At 56.5% G+C, this 19,242-nt stretch overlaps 1 protein-coding gene and 1 long non-coding RNA gene across 2 annotated transcripts in view; one reads left to right on the forward strand and one right to left on the reverse strand.

Moving 5' to 3' along the window:
- Nucleotides 1-14,366, forward strand: part of B4GALT5 (beta-1,4-galactosyltransferase 5) — a 33,564-nt gene extending 19,198 nt beyond the window's left edge. Inside the window, exons 2-9 of the mRNA XM_066331009.1 lie at nt 2,807-2,941; nt 6,211-6,324; nt 7,068-7,192; nt 7,698-7,814; nt 8,564-8,751; nt 8,974-9,096; nt 9,522-9,623; nt 11,430-14,366. Of these exons, the coding sequence (XP_066187106.1) occupies nt 2,824-2,941; nt 6,211-6,324; nt 7,068-7,192; nt 7,698-7,814; nt 8,564-8,751; nt 8,974-9,096; nt 9,522-9,623; nt 11,430-11,577 (1,035 nt within the window). The 5' untranslated portion in view covers nt 2,807-2,823 and the 3' untranslated portion in view covers nt 11,578-14,366. The remainder of the gene's footprint in view (nt 1-2,806; nt 2,942-6,210; nt 6,325-7,067; nt 7,193-7,697; nt 7,815-8,563; nt 8,752-8,973; nt 9,097-9,521; nt 9,624-11,429) is intronic.
- A 3,699-nt stretch (nt 14,367-18,065) lies between these two features.
- Nucleotides 18,066-19,242, reverse strand: part of LOC136368659 (uncharacterized) — a 134,816-nt gene continuing 133,639 nt past the window's right edge. Inside the window, exon 5 of the long non-coding RNA XR_010744883.1 lies at nt 18,066-18,075. This is a non-coding gene — a long non-coding RNA (uncharacterized lncRNA). The remainder of the gene's footprint in view (nt 18,076-19,242) is intronic.

Consider the following 19,242-nt stretch of genomic DNA (forward strand, 5'->3'; position numbering starts at 1 on the left):
CAGGCGAGCGCTGCCCGACACAAAGGCGGCGTTGATGTGGCCGCGGGGACAGTCCCGTCAGGGTCCCCGGCTCGGAGCGGGGCCCCGCGGCCGTGTCATGTGCGCTCTGCTCCGTCCGCCGCCGGGAACAAACGGCGCTTTCAGTGCGCCGACAAACCTTCCTCTTCCTCACACGAACCGGGGCTGCGAGCCGGTTTGTCTCTCCTGTTCTTTCACGCTTCACCGAACCTGGATCTGCTTTACCCAGCAAGTCGAAGCATAATGAAGTAGAAAGCACTTGATCAGCATCAGCGAGTTGTTTTGCAGCGTGGGCTGGGAGGTGCGGCCTCGCCGCCCTTTCCTCGGCAGCGGCGGGGCCCGAGGAGCGGCTCCGGCGGGCGGCTGCAGCGCCGCTGCTCCGGCCCGAGGACAGGAGCTGCGCCGCCTCCTGGGGACGCTCTGCGGGTTTGGGAGGCTGCTGGAGGCGGTGTGGGGCGGTGTGGGGCTGTGGTGGCCGCAGTCCGTGCCCTGCCTGGCGCTGCGGGATGCTGTCAGCACGGCCGGGTGCTGCCTCCCGGCAGAGCCGTGTGCCAGCAGTGCGCTGGTGCTGGCTGTCGCTGGGTGCTGTCGCTGGGTGCTGTCGCTGGGTGCTGTCGCTGGGTGCTGTCGCTGGGTGCTGTCACTGGGTGCTGTCGCTGGGTGCTGTCGCTGGGGCACGACATGGCCTGGGGCAGGGTGCCCCAAACACAAACCCTTACCGTGTCACAGCCGAGGCAGGGCTGGCACTGGGCTGATGGGCTGAAGGAAAGGCTTGTGGTCACCTGGGAGACCTGCCTGGGCTGTCATCGTGCCCAAGGCTCCGACAGCCCCACTGCATCACCCACCGCTGACCCTGAGACCCACCTCTGACAGCTCCTGCAGGAACTCCCGTTTCCAGGAATCTGCTGGGCAGCTGCCTGGCAAAGCTAGGGCTGTGCTGGGTTCTGTGCTGGGTTCTGTGCTGGGTTCTGTGCTGGGGGCTGCGCTGGGGGCTGCGCTGGGGGCTGCGCTGGGGCTGCGCTGGGTTCTGCGCTGGGGGCTGCACTGGGGCTGGGAGGTGATGCTTTTGGTGCTGAACTCTGAGCTGACAGCTGTGAATTGCATGGGGAATTGCAGCTACTGCTGTTTCTGGCCTGTGGTGCTGTATTGAAATGCCAGCTTTTCCTGGAGCCTTATCCCTGGGCATCTTTAGAGCACATTCCCTGCTCTCCTGGGGAGGAGCAGCACCTGACACCTCTCACTGTCACTGCGACCAGGGGTGCCTTGCTGAGAAACTGCACCAGAGCTCACGTTTAAGCTGCAGCTGTCACCAGCTGACCTGGAGGTCACTCTGGTTCCAGAGCTGGCCCCAGAAGAGGCGGGTGAGCCGAGAGGGTTTGGGTGCAGCTTTGTCTGAGGCAGCCCCTGCTCACTGCTGCTGTAACTTCTGGCTGAAGGTGCCACCACTGGCCCGACTGCGAAGGGGACGTGTGTGAGGGGAGGGGCTGAAAATGGACATTTAAAATTGCATTTCAAGACATTCAGTTGCCAAGCACTTAATGCAGTTGACCCCCTTCCTCCTGAAAATCCAGTGGTTTCCCGTGGCTCGGAGACAGGCTGGGCATGACGTGGGGCTCCATCCCCCTTTCAAATATTTACTTTACTGTGTGAAAGCAGAATACAGTTAGGATTGGGAAATGTGCCTGGGCAGTTTTTGGAGCTGTGTTGGTGTGTGGGTGCAGAGAGGGCAGCAGGCAGCCCGAGGGGTGCAGGGTGTGTGTACCCCAGGGTGGGGACTCTCCGGTGGCAGCGCTGTGTCCAGCCTGTGCTCCTGGTGACCCCAGCCGTGGCTGTGCCTTCCTGGCACTGGTAGCTGCTGATTTCAGGCTGGGATATGCCTGCTGCGTAAATTGTTGTCTGGTGTGGATGTTTCCTGGTGACATTGCATCAGCTCCTGCCCTTCCTTGAGCAGGGTCCCTGTTGTTTCCTTGGCCCAGTGCCCTCTTTATCCCTCCTGGAGTGTCTTTTGACCTGTTTTTTTAATTACTGGTGCAGAATAGGCCTTCTGGATTGCCTCTTCTCGGTATCTTCATGTCAAGACTTTATTTATTTGCCACTTCATTGTTAAGCCTAAAACTACACCAGGAGGGCTGTGGCTGGCACCGTGGTGCTGGCTGGGTGCTGTGCTGTGCACGGTGGCTGTCCTGCTGTCCCACGGCAGCTGCTGGTGACACAGGGCCGTGCTTGCTGCTGTTTGCTTTGGGGCCTGGCCCTGCCAGCTGGGTGTCAGCTTGAACTGAAACCTAATCAGGCTCTGCCTGAGCTGTGCCAGGGTCAGCCGGAGCTGAGAGGGGGAGAAATGTGCCTGGGGGGCTGCCCTGGGGACCCAGGGCTTGTGCTGCTGCCTGCCCCAGGGTGTGACATGCTGGGGGCTCAGAGCCTGGGGTGGGGATGCTTTTTTGGGGTGCCTCTCCCAGGCAAGTGGCAGCCCTCAGCGCTGCGGTCTGGAAGTGCTGCCCTCCTCCAGGCACACAGCTGGGTTTCCTGTTATAATGATATTTCCTAATGAAACCTCCCTCATTAGGCAGCAAAGTGTGCTGTTGGTGAAGCTGCAGTAGTCAGGTTTGGTGGGGTACATCCCCCTTGTCAGCCAGCTGGGTATCCAAACACGCCCCACGCCTCCCCTGCCCCATTCCCTGCCCTTCCCAGGGCAGCCCCGGGATCCTTCTGCCGTGAAAGACCCTGACTTCTTTTCCCTACAAAAGCCCATGCTCATGGAAAAATATTCCTTTTTCTTCCTGCCTTGCAGTGAACACCTACCTCTTCATGATGCAAGCCCAAGGCATCATGATCCGTGAGAACATGCGAACGATAGGAGCTCAGGTGTACGAGCAGGTGGTCCGCAGTGCCTATGCCAAGAGGAACAGCAGTGTCAACGACTCAGGTATCTCTTGAATTGCTGTAACTTCCATTAAATCTCCCATTTTTGTTGAAAATTAAGTTGACGGCATTAATTTGTACTGGTAAAGGCAGGGCGGAAGGTTTGATTAATTGTTTGCTGCTTTTTGTTTTATATATAAAAATATATGTCACATAAATATATATATTGCCCTATATATATGGAAATGCTGTCAAAATATAAAATATATGTTTATTTATTTATATATGTAAAAAGTTCAGATGCTTCCAACTTGTCTAAGGGGTGAAAATCTTGAAAGGTCTGAAATGATGGGATTTGAGCTGAAAACCTCTTCGCTTTCCAGGAATTTGACTTGTAGCTTCAGCCACTCCGAGAGTAAACATTTTCAAATTCAGTGCGAGGATCAGGTTTCATATTTAAACCTCCCTTGGCAGGCGTGCGCCTGCGCAGAGCCCTGGGCACGTGGAGGAGCCTGTGCTCGTCAGCGTCACTCTGCCCAGGCCAGAGTGAACCAGGGTGACTTGGCTGCAGATCTGCCACAAACGATACACTGAACGTTGGGCAGGGAGTGCAGCGAGGCTCCCCTCCCAGCCCCTTCATCATCCACACACTAGGAACCTGTGGGGTTGTGGTGTCAGTGAGGCAGAGCTGCCCCTGGCCGTGTGTGGGGCTGGTGTCCCGAGCCTGTCCCTTCCCTGCTGGGGGCTGGTGGCCCCTAAAACTGTCCCTTCCCTGCTGGGGGCTGGTGGCCCCTAAAACTGTCCCTTCCCTGCTGGGGGCTGGTGGCCTCTAACCCTGTCCCTTCCCTGCTGGGGGCTGGTGGCCTCTAACCCTGTCCCCTCCCTGCTGGGGGCTGGTGGCCTCTAACCCTGTCCCTTCCCTGCTGGGGGCTGGTGGCCTCTAACCCTGTCCCCTCCCTGCTGGGGGCTGGTGGCCCCTGGCCTGTCCCTTTCCTGCTGGGGGCTGGTGGCCTCTAACCCTGTCCCCTCCCTGCTGGGGGCTGGTGGCCTCTAACCCTGTCCCTTTCCTGCTGGGGGCTGGTGGCCTCTAACCCTGTCCCCTCCCTGCTGGGGGCTGGTGGCCCCTAACCCTGTCCCTTCCCTGCTGGGGGCTGGTGGCCTCTAACCCTGTCCCTTCCCTGCTGGGGGCTGGTGGCCCCTAACCCTGTCCCTTCCCTGCTGGGGGCTGGTGGCCCCAGCCTGTCCCTTCCCTGCTGGGGGCTGGTGGCCCCAGCCTGTCCCTTCCCTGCTGGGGGCTGGTGGCCCCAGCCTGTCCCTTCCCTGCTGGGGGCTGGTGGCCCCAGCCTGTCCCTTCCCTGCTGGGGGCTGGTGGCCCCTAACCCTGTCCCTTCCCTGCTGGGGGCTGGTGGCCTCTAACCCTGTCCCTTCCCTGCTGGGGGCTGGTGGCCTCTAACCCTGTCCCTTTCCTGCTGGGGGCTGGTGGCCCCTGCCTGTCCCTTCCCTGCTGGCACGTCCCCACAGCCTCACGCCGTGCTGTTGGCACTGGGCTGGTGTGGGGAGCTCAGCTCAGCTCCTCACCCACCAGGGCTCAGCAGCAGGGGCTGACAGAGCTTTACAAGGCCAAATCATTTCCTCATTAGAGCCCTGTCCTTGCTGCCCAGGCTGCTGAGGTGCAGCCACAGTTCAGCTGTGCCCTGGCTGGGGATGGGCACGGGAGGGGAATTATCGACTTAGGCAGGAGATGAACACCCCGGGTCACCTCCTGTGCTGCGCCCAGTCAGCCAGGACAGCCACCCTGGGCTATTTTTAAGACTGGACACCTCAAGGCAAGCAGAGGCAGTGTGAGGAAAGTGGCTGATCCCCTGAGGGGAGGAGAGTTAGATGGTCCATTGCTGCTGCTTGTGGTGGTGAGAGCCTTCATCCTGCTGAGGCTCTGGCCTGGGGGCTTCAAGTGTCCTCCTGCAGCAGGCAGGGAACTGGTGACCGCAGCACCAGTGATAATATTGCTGCTGCTGCAGGACTGGGCTTTGCCTGAAGCTCAAAGCAGTCCCAGCTGTGCAGGCACGGGAGGACCCTGTCCCTCCCCAGGAGCTCCAGCCATGGGGACAGACAGTTTTAGCACATACAAGCACTGAGCACCGTCCTTGGGCGACCTTCCCTGGCAGGCAGGTCACAGCAGACGCAGGGTGGTGACGTCTGGAAGGGACTTGGTGCCGTGGCCACAAGGACTGCGTTAACCCTGGGGTCAGAACCTTCCCTCCCTGGCTGGATTTGGGGACCAGGGTGGGTGTCACTGCTGGGGAGTGCTCTGTCCCCACTGCAGTGGGCAGTCAGGCTGTGTGACAGCTGCCAGAGGAAACCCAGTCACAGAAGGCAGCCCTTGGTGCAGAACAGAGCAGTGGAGCTCCACTCTGGGCTGTGACCTGGGCTGAGTACTGCGGGTGTGCTCCGGTGATGGGAGTTTACAGGGAAAATTGCTTGTGGAAATTTGGAACAGCGTCAAGCAACCAAAATAACATCTATCCCTCTTGAAAAGCCCTTAGGTTGTGTGTACAGCCCATCTTGAGTCTTGAGATGGTTTGGATACTGTTTAGTTGAGCAAATAAACAACGTTGCTGACATGATGTTATGTACTAGCACAACACAGAAAATTACTCCTTCCAGTGGAAAACCTCGTCAAAAGCCCCTCGGGGGTGACAGGCTGGAGGGTGCTGCCCGGGGGTTTGGGGTGTGGGGAATGGGGAGGCTGCAGAGGTGCTGAGCCCTGCTGGAGCTCCTCTGCTGCTGCACCACACCGGGCAGAGGGAAGTCTGTGTGTGATGTGATCGTTTTTATTGATCCTGTGGGGAGGATTCCTGGCAGCACGGCCCCGTGTAGGATACTGCACTGGCAGCCCTGGCTGGCATTGAGACTGCCTGGGGATTTCTCTCTCTGCTGCTGGGAAAGGACCTGCCAGAGCAGCACATCCCCCCTGTGCCTGGGCCTTCAGGGACGAGGCACTGCTGCCTTTTCCTTTCAAGAGCCACGTGCTCCTTGGTGATACCTCAAGGCAATGCTCAAAATTCCTCCTTTGGCCAGAAAATGCAAAGATTTCTTTGATGTGGTGCTAAGGCTGCTGGGCTTCTGCAGCCACCTGTCCCAGGATGGGGATGAGCCCCTCTGGGTTGCAAGGCTAAAGCACGTTCCCCTGGGGACACAGCTCTGCTCTTGGGGACATCCTCAGCTGTGGTTCCCTTTGGACTCTGCTCAGTGTTTTGGGAAGTGGCTGGAGATAACAGACGTATAGCTCAGGTGAAAACTTCTCTTTTTTTAATTTTTTTTTTCATTCCCCAGATTATCCTCTTGATCTGAGCCACAACGACACCTTTCTGCAAGCCACAACGTTTCTTCCTGAAGACTTTACCTACTTCCCCAACAATACCTGTCCTGAGAGGCTCCCTTCTATGAGTGAGTGGCACGCTGCCCCTCTGTGCCCCTCTCCTGCTGCGCAGGGCTCTGGAGGGCACACGGTGGCATTCCCAGTCTCACCAGCGCTGCACCTTTCCCTGCCAGGCACCTAGGGATGAATGGGAGTGCTGTTCAGAGCCCAGCTCCCTCCTGGGAAATCATTGTTTACCCACCCTCAGGAATTAATCCCCGCTGTGTCGGAGGCATGTCTCCCTGCCGAAGTAGGAGCCCATCGCTTGGCAAGCACAAACAAAAGAGGGATTGTGTGCTGGGAGCCGGTGAAAAGACTCTGCCAGCCCTTTTCCAGGGGCAGTGCCGGCGGGGTGGCTCCCTTGTGCTGCCAGCCCCAGCCCTGGGCTGTGCCAGGGCTGCTGTGGGAGATGGGCTGGACCCCCCCGGGAGCTGCAGCTGGGGGAAATGCTTCCACCAAAGCTCAGGTGGAAAACTGGGCTGTGCAGGGCAGAGGTTTCCAAAGGGGGAATGCTGAGGTGGGGGTTTAGTCTGCTGGGAACACGAAAGGAGGAGGAGAGGGGTGCCCTGGCTGGCGTGGGGCTCTCATGGAGAGCTGCATCCAGCAGCAGCCACAGAGGCTCAGGAGACCACGATGTTACATCAGCAGCGTTTCCTAAGTGGTTTTGCTGGTGCTGGAGAGAAGAAGTTGAGTGCTGGGGATGGAGGACAGGGATGCAGCAGAGTGCTGGACCACAGCAGCTCCTCACCCCACTGCTTCTCCCACTCTGCAGAGGGCCCCATTGATGTAAATATGAGCGAGATCACCATGGAGGATATCCACCAGTTCTTCTCTAAAGACCCTTCCATCAAGCTGGGAGGGCACTGGAAGCCGAGTGACTGCCTGCCTCGCTGGAAGGTAACGGGGAATGGGGAATGGGGAATGGGGAATGGGGCAGCCCTGTCCCCTGTGCCCTGCTCAGCACGGGAGGAATGGGGCAGCCCCATGTCCCCTGTGCCCTGCTCATCATGGGCAGACAGGGCTCTGGGGTGGGCAGCAGGAAGATGTTAATGGGAGCTCCCCTGGTGTGCAGCATCTTCACAGCAATGGCTTGAGGAGCTCTGCAGTGTGGGGATGCAGTGCTCAGGGAAGAAACAGTGAGCTCAAGGGCTGCTTTAGTGTCCCCAGTGCTGGGCAGAGATGATGAGGGGACACTGAAACTCTCCCTTCCACTCGAGGTGACATTGAATTTTTCCAAAAGCAGTAATTCCTCAAAAAGTGACTAGGAAATCCGTGTTTTGGGAGTTGGAAGGGTTTCAGGCTGCTCTGCATGGGAGAGTTAAGACACCTCTTTGCTCCTGGTGCTGCTCCCCAGCCCGGGCAGCAGTGCAGTGCACTGAGAGCCCCGTCCTCTGCCCCTCAGGTGGCCATCCTGATCCCATTCCGCAATCGATACGAGCACCTGCCCGTCCTCTTCAGACACCTCATCCCCATGCTGCAGCGGCAACGTTTACAGTTCGCCTTCTACGTGGTGGAGCAGGTGAGTGAGAGCTGCAGGCACAGCCCTGCCCTGCCCCGGGGGCTGGCCCTGCCCATCACATCTCGCTGCTGTGCCAGCTGCAGGGGTCATGTTGCAGTGTGTGAGTTGTCCCGTTCTGTCTGGAAGTGGCACAGCTAAGAGGTGTGCCCAGAAATTACTGCTTTTATATGAAAAATAGAAATTTGGGGATTTGTGGTGTTGTTTTGTTTTTTTATTTAATTCTGTTTTGTAGGAGTTATTTTTTTTAAAAAAGCTTTGGACCAGGTATTTGCGGTTCAGACAATGCTGCAGTTTTTTTGTATACCCCTGCAGCAGTTCCAGGCAGCATCCCCATGGCACAGGAATGGCCTGACCAGGGTTAGGCATTTCACACAGAACATGAACTGTCATTTGATGTGCCCATGGACCTCTCACTTGAGCTGTTTGGCTTCCTCCACCCAGTAAATGTGCCTCCATATTTGGCTCTAGCTTGAAAAGATTGATCAAAATTGTTGGGTTTTTTTTGTTTTGTTTTGTTTTTTTTTTCCAAGTGTCTGAGTATTTGGCATCTTTATTTCTGCTCCTGTGCTGTGAATTGAATATTTCAGTGTTGGTGGATCTCTCTAGCCTGCTCCAATACATCACTTCTTTCATGGTGCCAGTGAGGGAGCTGGTTTTGCCCTCTGCAGTTTTCTGGGCAGGGCTGAGAACACACACAGCAGAGAAGAGCTGCAGGGGCTCCTCTTGAGAAGGAACTTTCTCCCTGCCAGGCTGGAAACCAGCCCTTCAACCGTGCCATGCTCTTCAACGTTGGCTTTCGGGAAGCAATGAAGGACTTGGAGTGGGACTGCCTCATCTTCCACGACGTGGACCACATCCCAGAGAACGACCGTAACTATTATGGGTGTGGACAGATGCCCAGGCACTTTGCAGCCAAGCTGGATAAGTACATGTACCTGTAAGCACTGCTCTCCCTCCCTGCTGCCATCACTGCGAAGGAGCCAGTGTTAGAGCTAATTCCTTCGTTTTTAAGGCAAAGGATGGGTCTGGGGTTTTATGCAGGCTTTGTGCAAAGGGAGCATGAGAGGGGTGGCAGAGAGCACCTTCAGGGCACACCTGGCCTTTCCCAGGGCAGTGGGAGAGGCAGTGGCTCTGCCCTGACCCTTCTCTCCTTGCCCAGGCTCCCGTACAACGAGTTCTTCGGAGGGGTGAGTGGCCTGACTGTCGAGCAGTTCCAGAAGATCAACGGCTTCCCCAACGCCTTCTGGGGCTGGGGTGGAGAGGATGACGACCTCTGGAACAGGTATGGGCTGTCCCTGCCCTGGGAGGTGCTCTGGGAGCTGAGCCCGGCTCGTGCTCCGAGGGGACACTTGTCACCCTGGCCACGGGCGCTGGGCTGGCTGTGCCTGGCTGTGCTGGCCCCGGGGACAGGGGCTGCTCCCTGCACTGGCACTGCCTGGGACAGACAGAGAGGGGCTGCCTGGGGGCTGCTGGCTCTGTGCTCAGCATCCCACACGGCTGAGCAGGGCTCCGAGGTGCTGAGTGCTGTGGGACGTGCCCCGAGCCCAGGCTGCAGCAGGAGGTTTGTGTGGCTTCTCTGTGGGTGGGAAGGCCAAGCCACGGCCCTGGGAGCTCTGACTGCAGCTCTAGAAGCACTGCCAGCACAGCAAACACAACGGGTGATTATTTTTTGTTTATTTTATTTTATTTCTCCCCTTTCTAATGCAGAGTACAGTTTGCAGGCTACTCGGTGACTCGACCAGAGGGAGACACAGGGAAATACAAATCAATTCCCCACCATCATCGGGGAGAAGTGCAGTTCCTAGGAAGGCAAGTAAATTTTTTTAAGACTCCTAAAGCATTTCACAAAGAAGTCTGTACCATGTAGGAAATTCCCTGCAGCTGTTTGAGGGCAGTGACAGCCTGAACTCCTGAAGGAGACTGCAGGGAGATGGAGGCAGAGCATTGCCAGGATTCCTCCATCCCTGCGTTCTGTCCCCCTGCAGTGAAGGGTCCTTGCTTTGTGGCTGCCCTGCAGAAGGGGGGTTGTCAGCAGGGCAGGCTGAGAGCCTGTCCTTTATGCAGAGGAGTGTGCAGGGGTGGCTGTTCCAGGTGTCAGAGAAGTTCCATGGCTCCAGAGGAGCCTCAGCTGAGGGAGGCATTGCTCAGGCTGCAGAAGCACAGGGCAGGGGCTGTCCTGCAGTGTGGCTGCCAAAGCATCAGGTGTCCCTGGCAACACCCACAGGCTCCAGCTGCAACACCCTCCCCATTCCTGTTTCTGCCCCTTGGCCCCAGGCTGGGGTGGGTGTACAGAGCCCCTGAGCTCGGGGTCTGCTCTCTGTGGGGCTGCAGACATCCCTCAGGAGTGGGGACTGTCCCCGGGACCAAAGGAGGACAAGAACTGTGCGAGCATTTTTCTCAAGAAGACGAATTCTCCCTGGAGCTCTCCAGGAGGGCTCCAACCCCTTTGTCCCAGAGCCAGGGTTGTTTCAGAGAGTACAAGGGCTGACTGACTGCTTTTGCCTGAAAACCACAGGGGAATTTGACTCTTCTGAAAACTGTGCAACAGAAAACCAGAGAAACACATCGTCCACAAACAACTTCAGGAATTAACACTTGAAGCTGAGCAGCTGCTGGACAAGCAGTGCAAGCTCTGTTCTGCAGAGGGGCTTTAGGCTGCTGCAGAGATTTGAGCTATCTGCTGGTTGCTTTTTGCAGAAGACTCGTTTTTGAGGGTGTTTCCATTCAAGTTTCCATCTTTAGCCCTACTTTTCATATCTCTGTTGGACAGAATGCAGCCAGTCAGAGATGTTTCTCTTACTTCACTCTTGAAAAAGAGAAGTTGCTTTTGGTTTAAAAAAGGATACTGAAAACCTTTGAAGCATGGCAGGCTGATAGAGGCATGGGACTGAGCTCTGGTTCCTGTCACTTCCCTCTTTGTTCTCCCCCAGCACCTTCCCTGCTCCCTTCTCTGTCCCCAGGTCTTAGCCCAGCTCCCGCTCACCCTGGTGCCTCCAGGCCCTCAGCACTGCTGAAGGGAGTCCCTGTCCTGTGGAAAGGTTTCTGCCTATTTTCCCCTCCCAACCCTCCTCCTCCTATCTCCTCACGCTGCCTCTGAATGTGCTCAAGGCTGTTTCTGTGCACAGCTGCAGTTTCCTTCCCCATACCACCATTCTGCTAGTTTTACTTCCTGGCCCCCATCCCTCAGACTGAGGCTGTTCAGTTCTCTTCTTGTTCCTGTCTGGTTTCACGAAAGTTGCAAGGACCACGCCAGCCCTCAGCTGTGTCTCTCCAGGGCGCTGTGGTTGGTGGGCTTGGCAGGACCCCCAAGCTCAGCCCCCCTGGGAATGGGACCTGTGGGCTTTGGGCAGGTGACACAACTTGTTTTGGCAGCTGAGTGTGTGCTGGTGGTGCAGTGGGCATTTTGCCCCTTATCAAGTGATGGACTTTTCTGATATTTACTGACACAGAGTATTTAAACGCGGTGGTTGCCTTTACTAAGGACTCAGAAGTTCATTGTTTTGTAGCTGCTCGTGGGCCTGGCTCTTTGAACGGTGTTGTGGTGGCCTTGGGAGGAGTTTGCAGGTGCTGGGGGACACGTGGGACTGACTCTGGCCTCTGGTTCTCACTGCACAGGTACGCCTTGCTGAGGAAGTCAAAAGAAAGGCAAGCCCTGGACGGCCTCAATAACTTGAACTACTTTCCAAACGTCACATATGACGCCTTGTATAAGAACATCACTGTTAACCTGACACCGGAGCTGGCTCTGGTGACCGAATATTAAGAGGAGAAAATAACTTTGCTCTGCCCTTCACCAAGAAAGCACCATGCTAGACTTTCTTTCCCAAGGGTTATTGAGGACAAGCAACACTTTGTCTAATGAAGGATCACAGTATTTTGGAGAATGAGGCTGAAAGTGCACGCACAAATTGCCCTAGCTGTACCAATCCAGCCCGACACCCGGGCAGCGAGCTCAGCAGTCTCTTCATTTTTTTCTGCCACTTGCTTTCTGGGTTTCAGGACAACAGTTCGACCTGCTGCTCTCGTCTCCACATTCCTCCTCCCACAATCCCTGGCTCTGGGACTCTCCTCGGATGCGCTTTCTCCCCGGGGAAGCGGCTCAGCTGAGGAACTCTGGCTTCGTGACGGCGAACGTCGGGAGCAGTTGGGTTGGCAACTGCCCTGGTGGGAGATCAAACGTCTTCTGATGCCATTCTTCTATGTCTGTGCGGTTTTTTAAATGACCTGCTTGAAGTATATACAACAGAATCGCTTCTTAAAGAAGTGTAAGTGTAAATATGCTGTGTAAATTGTCCCTTTTTATTTTTTCTCCTGTGGCTCAAGTCCAAGCGAGAGGTTTACATACGGTCACTCATTTTAGTCCTGAGTTCTGTAAACACTTGTGTGAGCATCACTGTTCTTGTGCAAGGTGTTCCCTTTTAAGCCAGTGAGACTGCTGGCATGATTCCAGCTGGGCATATGCAGAAATGTTGGTGGCCAGGGCCCAGAACCTTGCAGTGCAGTGGGTGAGAAATGCAGCCAGGTCCATCGCTCATTCCAGAAACCGCAGGGCTGCCTTGTTCCAGGGAGGGTGAGGAAATGGGAATATTTATTAAAAACACCTCCCTTTTCTGTCACTTTTGCAACACAATGTGCAAATGAATCCAAAAGCCATATGGAATACAGTCCCGTGGCTGTTGCTCTGTATCCCACTGAGGGCAGGGTGAGCCCGGCCAGGATGGAGCTGCTGTTCCCACATGAGCCCTGTGACAGCACTTGCCGTTGCTCTGGAACGTGCTGGAAGGGTTTGGGAGGCCGGTTTAGTTTGCATTTGTCAGTAAATCCAGCAGCACAGAGGGCTGTGCCCTGCACTGTCCCCTGGGTGCCTGGCAGCACTGGTGTGGGCACAGCCGCTGGGACAGGGGTCACAGCTCAACCAGAGACATGAAGGACACATGAAAACATGAGGACTGGGAGCCAGAGCTTGGTCTGACAGCCCATGCAGCCATCCAGTGTCACCCCTCTTTTCTTCACAGCCACCGTGGGCAGGCTGGACTTTGGGCCCTGTCCCCACGGACACAGTCCAGCCCTTACACAGCACTGACACCACCACTTTCACTGGACCTCTCTGACTTAAAAGTAAATACATTGGGTGTTGGTTTTAGTTTGTATTTCCACAACAAGGGCGGGTACTTGACCTCCAAAGGACTTTAACTCTTTTCATCGCATTGTTTGCCTTCGGTTTCCTTAACTTCTCATGGTTTACATTGTTTCCTCAGTTCTGTGGACGTATGATCCCCATACGCATCTGTGGTGGGTGTGACTGCCCAGGGCATTCCTAACCTGTATCCAGAAAACGTTAGTTTAGGAAACACAAGTTTTGTGTAGATCCTATCAGCCGGCATGAGAGGACAGCGAGCCTGCCCTTGAAAAGCGCTGATGAGTTTGTAACTAAGTTTTAAAGTCTCTGAACTTACATGTGCTTTAAACTCGCTTCCCGAGGGGATTCAGCCTGGTTATTTATAGGCAGAGGTGAGGATTTGCTTTTCCTGGCGCATACAGCAATAAAGACTTTTGCTTCGGAGTCTTGATCTGTAATTCACGTGGACCCTTTCCGGGTGCTGAACCCGCCTGTGCCCCTCTTTTCTTTCATCTTGAGACCTTGCTAGAAACCTGTCTTTGTTTAATGGTGCTTCAAACAAGGAATGTATTTCAACCAGTCCGAGTTCACCTCCCCGGAATCGTGCATGTGTGTGTGGTTAGGTGTTGAACTACCTTAGTTGGGATCCTCAGCCTTCCATGTCCCTGGCACCCGTGGCACCCGGTGTGGAACAAAAGCCGTTACCTCTGCTCAGAACTGCACTCTGCGGTCGGCACAGAAGGGTCCATCCCCAGCACCATCCCATCCTCCGTTCTGACCACGTCGAGTTGATTTTCCCTTTCTAAAAAGATGTGGATTATCTGAAAATGTGCACTGTTAATCTTATCAGCTATGTCAAATACTGTATAGTAAATGTAACTGTTAAAAACATACTGTCAAGCGCATGTGCTGTTATGGTGTAAAAAATTCTTGTATTAAGGAGAACCTGTACATATTCTGGCAGCTGAAGTTCGACAAGGCCACTCGTTTGCCCCTTCCACGTCAGCGCCGTGGGCCAGCCCTGCTGGAGGGCAGCTCCTGTGCGATGCTGAGTTATTTTTTTTGTTTAAATGAGCCATGTGGGTTTTATTTGCAAAACTATTTATTGACAGTTAATTCTCCGTAAAGCTCTGCTTCTCTAAGGGAGGTACCGTCTGAGCAGCGGCCGCACACTTCAGGCCCCTCACCATCAGAAGTGGCTTTAAACTCTCAAGCAGCTTTCCATCATCATGGCTTTTGAGCTTACTGTTATGTTTTTAAGAGGTACCAGGGGGACGTTTTTGCACTGAAGATTAGTGTTTTACAACACACACACACACTTCTCAGCAAAGCAATCCTTTGTGTCATTACATTTATTTACCCATGTGTTTGTACATTTTTGTATTTGTTAATTTATGAATGATTTTTTTCAGTAAAAAATACATATCCAAGAACAGATTGCAGTGCTTTTGCTCTTTATTTTTTTCTTTTTTCCCTTTTACAGGAGGCTAGGATGTGCTTTTTTGGTAGGAGGTGAGATTTGTAAGCCCAGAGGGGTGAGTGCCTATGAGAATTTGAGTCAGTAAGGGTCATTAGGACTGGCCAGAAATAAACTGAGCGTGAGATGTGGGTGCTCCCTAAACTCTTCCTGATGTGCCTGGGCCTTTTTTTCCAAGCAGCTGCTTCAGTGTAGTTCTGATGGAGGGGTTGGCTGCCTTAGGGTGGTAGGAAGACACTGAAGGTGGTGCAGGGCTCAGGACTGTTTGTAATAGAATTTTTGATCAACAAACCCAGGCAGACAGACAAGCTTCTTGCAGCAGCATTAAAATATCTTTCTGCTGCTCTGCAGCATAGAGGCATGCTAGAATAAATAGCTGGCAGTCCTGGGTTGCTCCATGCTTTGCCTTTTTTTAGCTCTCCGTCTTCTGGGAAGCTTCCTCCCACCCGCGGCGCTGGGCTGGAGCCTGCGGGCTGCCTCCAGCCCCTCGCTGCCCCGCAGGAGGAAGGGTGGGAGCCCGTGGGGCTCCGGGCACACAGCGCTGGGAGCTCCTGACCTGTCTGGGGGTCCCCTGTGGGGGTCACTGCCCGTATCCCCTCAGCGGCGGCGCTGGAGGAGAGGGATGCCCACGGAGAAGGCTGGGATTGCTCCGGTGCAGGGAGAACGAGGAGGGCAGAGAACCCCCAGCCCTGTCCCGGGTGGGTGCACGGGACCCCCGCAGCTGGGGCCAGCACAATCCCAGTGTCGGGGAGCAAACCCGTGTCGGGAGCGCTGTGCCGGTTTGAGGAGCCCGGCGAGGGCAGCACGGCCACCACCGCCCCCGGAGCAGCCCCCGCTGCGGGGGACAGCATCCCTGCGAGCTGCTCCGCGGTCTGCGCTGCAGCACGGCTCTGCCGCGTGTAAAACCCCCCAGCCGAACAAAACCCAACCACCGAACAGGGGGCTCCTCCTCTTCCCTGCTGTTCATGATCCGCACCGACAGCAGCAAAAGGGGGAAACTGCTCTGGTACCGCCTGGGTGAAGCAAGAGCACACAGACCCCTGGGGACAGCGGGGACCCGGCTGGTGCCGTACCCCAGTGACAGGGATGTCACCCCGGGGACAGCGGGGACCCGGTCGGTCCCGTACCCCAGTGACAGGGATGTCACCCTGCGGACAGCGGGGACCCGGCCGGTCCCGTACCCTAGTGACAGGGATGTCACCCTGGGGACAGCGGGGACCCGGCCGGTCCCATACCCCAGTGACAGGGATGTCACCGTGGGGACAGCGGGGACCCGGCTGGTGCCGTACCCCAGTGACAGGGATGTCACCCCGGGGACAGCGGGGACCCGGCTGTCCCGTACCCCAGTGACAGGGATGTCACCCCGGGGACAGCGGGGACCCGGCCGGTCCCGTACCCCAGTGACAGGGATGTCACCCCGCTGGTGCTGGTTGCGGATGACCCACGGTGGCCGAGCCAACCAGGCCGAGCTGGTGAGCCGCGGAGAGCCACAGGATGCCTGGACACCCGGCGTGGGCGAGCTGCAGCCTCAGGAAATCCCTCCCGGGAGCCCAGGCTTCCTCCTCCTCCTCCTCCTCCTCCCCCGGGCCCGGCGCTGCTCCCCGCCGCGGCACTGCAGCCGCTGATGGCATTTCTGCGGTGACCGCCCCGGGCCGGCTGTGACAGGGGCTTTGTTATCGACCGCTGCCTCCAGCACAGGGCCCGGAGCGGATCCCGGGGCCTGAGCACAGCCTGCGCTTGACAAAGGACGTTCATTCATAATTCAGAGGCGCGGCTGCAGCTGGAAACGTTTCACAGGTGACCGAGCGGCAGAGGCTGGAGCAGGCCGGGCCCGGGGCGCACAGGGTGACAGCGGTGCCAGAAGGGACTCGCTCCCCTTGGGGTCTGCAGCCTGTGGCGGGTGACAAATGAGACACGGGAGTTACGGCAACACAACGGGCAGTGCCCCAAAGCGGCCCCGGGCAGAGCTCGGGGCTGTGCCCGGGGACAGCGGGAGCCGCCGGAGCCCGGGGCGGGGCAGGAGGAGCTCAGCCCCGAACCGGCCGGGGGCTGCAGGAGGGCGGCCCCGGGCCCTCACAGCCGCAGCCCCTTGTCTCAGCTGCCCCTTGTCTCAGCTTCTCCTTATCTCAGCTTCTCCTTATCTCAGCTGCCCCTTGTCTCAGCTTCTCCTTGTCTCAGCTTCTCCTTGTCTCAGCTGCCCCTTGTCTCAGCTTCTCCTTGTCTCAGCTGCCCCTTGTCTCAGCTGCCCCTTGTCTCAGCTGCCCCGTGTCTCAGCTGCCCCGTGTCTCAACAAGCCGCGGGAGGAGCACGGCAGGAGGTGGGCACGAGGTTCGGGGCGACCCGAGCCGGGCACTCAGCAGTTCCGGGCCGAGAAGGGCCGGGCTGGGCTGAGCAGGGCCGGGCTGGGCTGGGCAGGGCAGGGCTGAGCTGGGCAGGGCAGGGCTGGGCTGGGCTGGGCTGAGCAGGGCCGGGCTGGGCTGGGCTGAGCTGGGCAGGGCAGGGCTGAGCTGGGCAGGGCTGGGCTGGGCTGGGCTGGGCTGAGCCGGGCAGGGCCGAGCCGGGCTGAGCGCGCTCCCACAGCGATCTCTGGCGGCGCCGGGAGGAGCGGCTCGGCCCCGGCCTGGCTGCGGGGCTGCCACGCGTGTCTGGCCCCGTGTCCCGGTGTCCCGGTGTCCCCGTGTCTCTGTGTCTCTGTGTCTCCGTGTCCCGGTGTCCCCGTGTCTCTGTGTCCCCGTGTCCCAGTGTCTCGGTGTTCCCGTGTCCCGGTGTCTCCCTGTCCCGGTGTCCCCGTGTCTCTGTGTCCCCGTGTCCCCACCTGCGGAGGTGCCGCGCTGTGTCCCCACCCACACTGGGCACCCCCGCCCTCTCCTGGAGGACACACGGCCTTTCTCCCCGCCCGGGAACCCCTCGGGCCGGTTCTGCCCAGAGGAGAAGTCCCGGTGTTTCCGAGGTACCAGGTGCCCGGGGAAAGCCAAGGCCCCACCAGCCCAGGGCCTGGGACAGCCCGTGGCTTTCGCTTCTCGGCGTGAGACGGAGGCTGGCCTCGGAGGTGTCCCCAGACACCCCTGTGACACTCCCTGTGACACTCCCCGGGTGAGTTATCCCTGCTCTCGCAGCTGTCACCTTCTGCCGACAGGAAACCATTGTGATTGGTTTTCAGCTCTTTAATTCCCCTGCCCGGTAAAGATTCCCCTTCCCACTGCCCCTCCACAGAGCAGGTCCGGGTCTGATGGGGATTTTCTTTCCCCCTGACCAAAACCAGTCGAAGTTCTGAGTTGAAGAGAGCTCAGATGTCTCCTCAAACTCAAAAATTATGTTCCATGTTTGTGCCATTTTACTCCTCAGTTTAGTACTTTTCTCTATTATTATTTATCAACACAACATTTTTCATCTTTTAAACAACATCATATCTTTGTTTTAAAGGAAAAAAAGGTGAGTTTTTAAAAGTGGGGATTTTTGTGGGTGGTTTTGGTTGGTTGGTTGGTGGGTTTGTTGGGTTTTTTTTTAAGCTTGAACATTTCTGAGCTTCCTCTATTTTCCTTCCCTGCCTGTTTTGGCCCACCAGCCAGGTGTTGGTGTGCACAGGAGGAGGCTGAGATGTATGCTGGGACAGTCTGGAAAGGCACTTGGAAAAGGAGACAGGTGTTCCTGCACATCCCACGACTCTATCTTTAGAGGTTTTTTTCCCCCACTGGGAAGTTTGCTGGGAACAACGTGTCTCTTGGAAAATCAAGGTGTTTGAGGGCTTTACCCACTCATCCCTGCTCCCAAACCCTGTGCAAGCCAGAGGCAGCAGCTGATCCTCTGGAAGCATCTCCTGTGTCCCACCAGTGCAGTTTAGGCTGTGGTGAGTTTTTAAACTTGGTCCTGCGGCCCTTTCAAGTTCTCTCTCCTCTTGAGACACTGCAGTCCATGTTTTCCTTCCACATCCACGAGCATTGCAATCCCTGCCTGTGGTTTGCGTTGCTGGATTCCCACTGCCCTCGTGGACTGCCACGTGTGGGTTGGATACGTGAATGAGTTCTTGGAGTTTTTCATGGTCTTATTTGGTAAACTTGGGATCACGTTCTGGGAAACTCATCCCAGTGCTCCACACAGTCTGTGGGTATAAATCTGCCCTGAACTCATGCTTATTGCCAACGCTTTTCAAACCAGATACTGAACAAGAGAGGGCTTTAGTTAATATAAACCAGAGTCAATTTAAGATGTGTAAGGGAGGAGGCAAGCTGCTGAAATGTCTGGCCGAAGTGAAGGGAAGAAGAGGAATGTTCCTTTGTTCAGTGGCACCCCCAAGGGCTGCTGGGGCAGGCTGTGGAGGCTGCACATCCCCAGCTGCCTCTGCCAGCTCCTGCTGCTGCCTTGGGAGGAGGATGGAGACTGGAACTGCCCAAAAAGCCCTTGGCGCTGAGTGAGGCTTCTGAAACTCAGCGGCTGTTTTGTTGCTGGGTTTGGGGGCTTTTGTGTTCTTTTTCTTTAAGACACCTTGAGAATGGATGTTTTAATTGAGGTGTACCTAAACCTGCAGAGTCCCAGGTGAGGCTGCAGCAGCCCCTCGCCCTGTCACTGTGCAAAGGCAGAGGCTGGACAGCCTTTGGGCGCTCCCTGAACGCTGCTCTCCGGATTTCTCCTGCTGGGGCTGCAGGGAGTTGGATGTGGAGATGGACTCCATGGAGACGATCCCTGCAGACCCCAGGCTCTGATGGGGAACTCGGCTCTCAGATATCACAGGGTCTGAGATCAGCCTGCTCTAACACACACAGATACTTTAAACGTTCTCTGCTTTTTTAGAAAAGCGGAGCAGTGTGTGGTTTAACAGGGAAGTCTCCCCCGTT

Source organism: Sylvia atricapilla, chromosome 16, assembly GCF_009819655.1.
Source record: "Sylvia atricapilla isolate bSylAtr1 chromosome 16, bSylAtr1.pri, whole genome shotgun sequence".
Taxonomy (NCBI): domain Eukaryota; kingdom Metazoa; phylum Chordata; class Aves; order Passeriformes; family Sylviidae; genus Sylvia; species Sylvia atricapilla.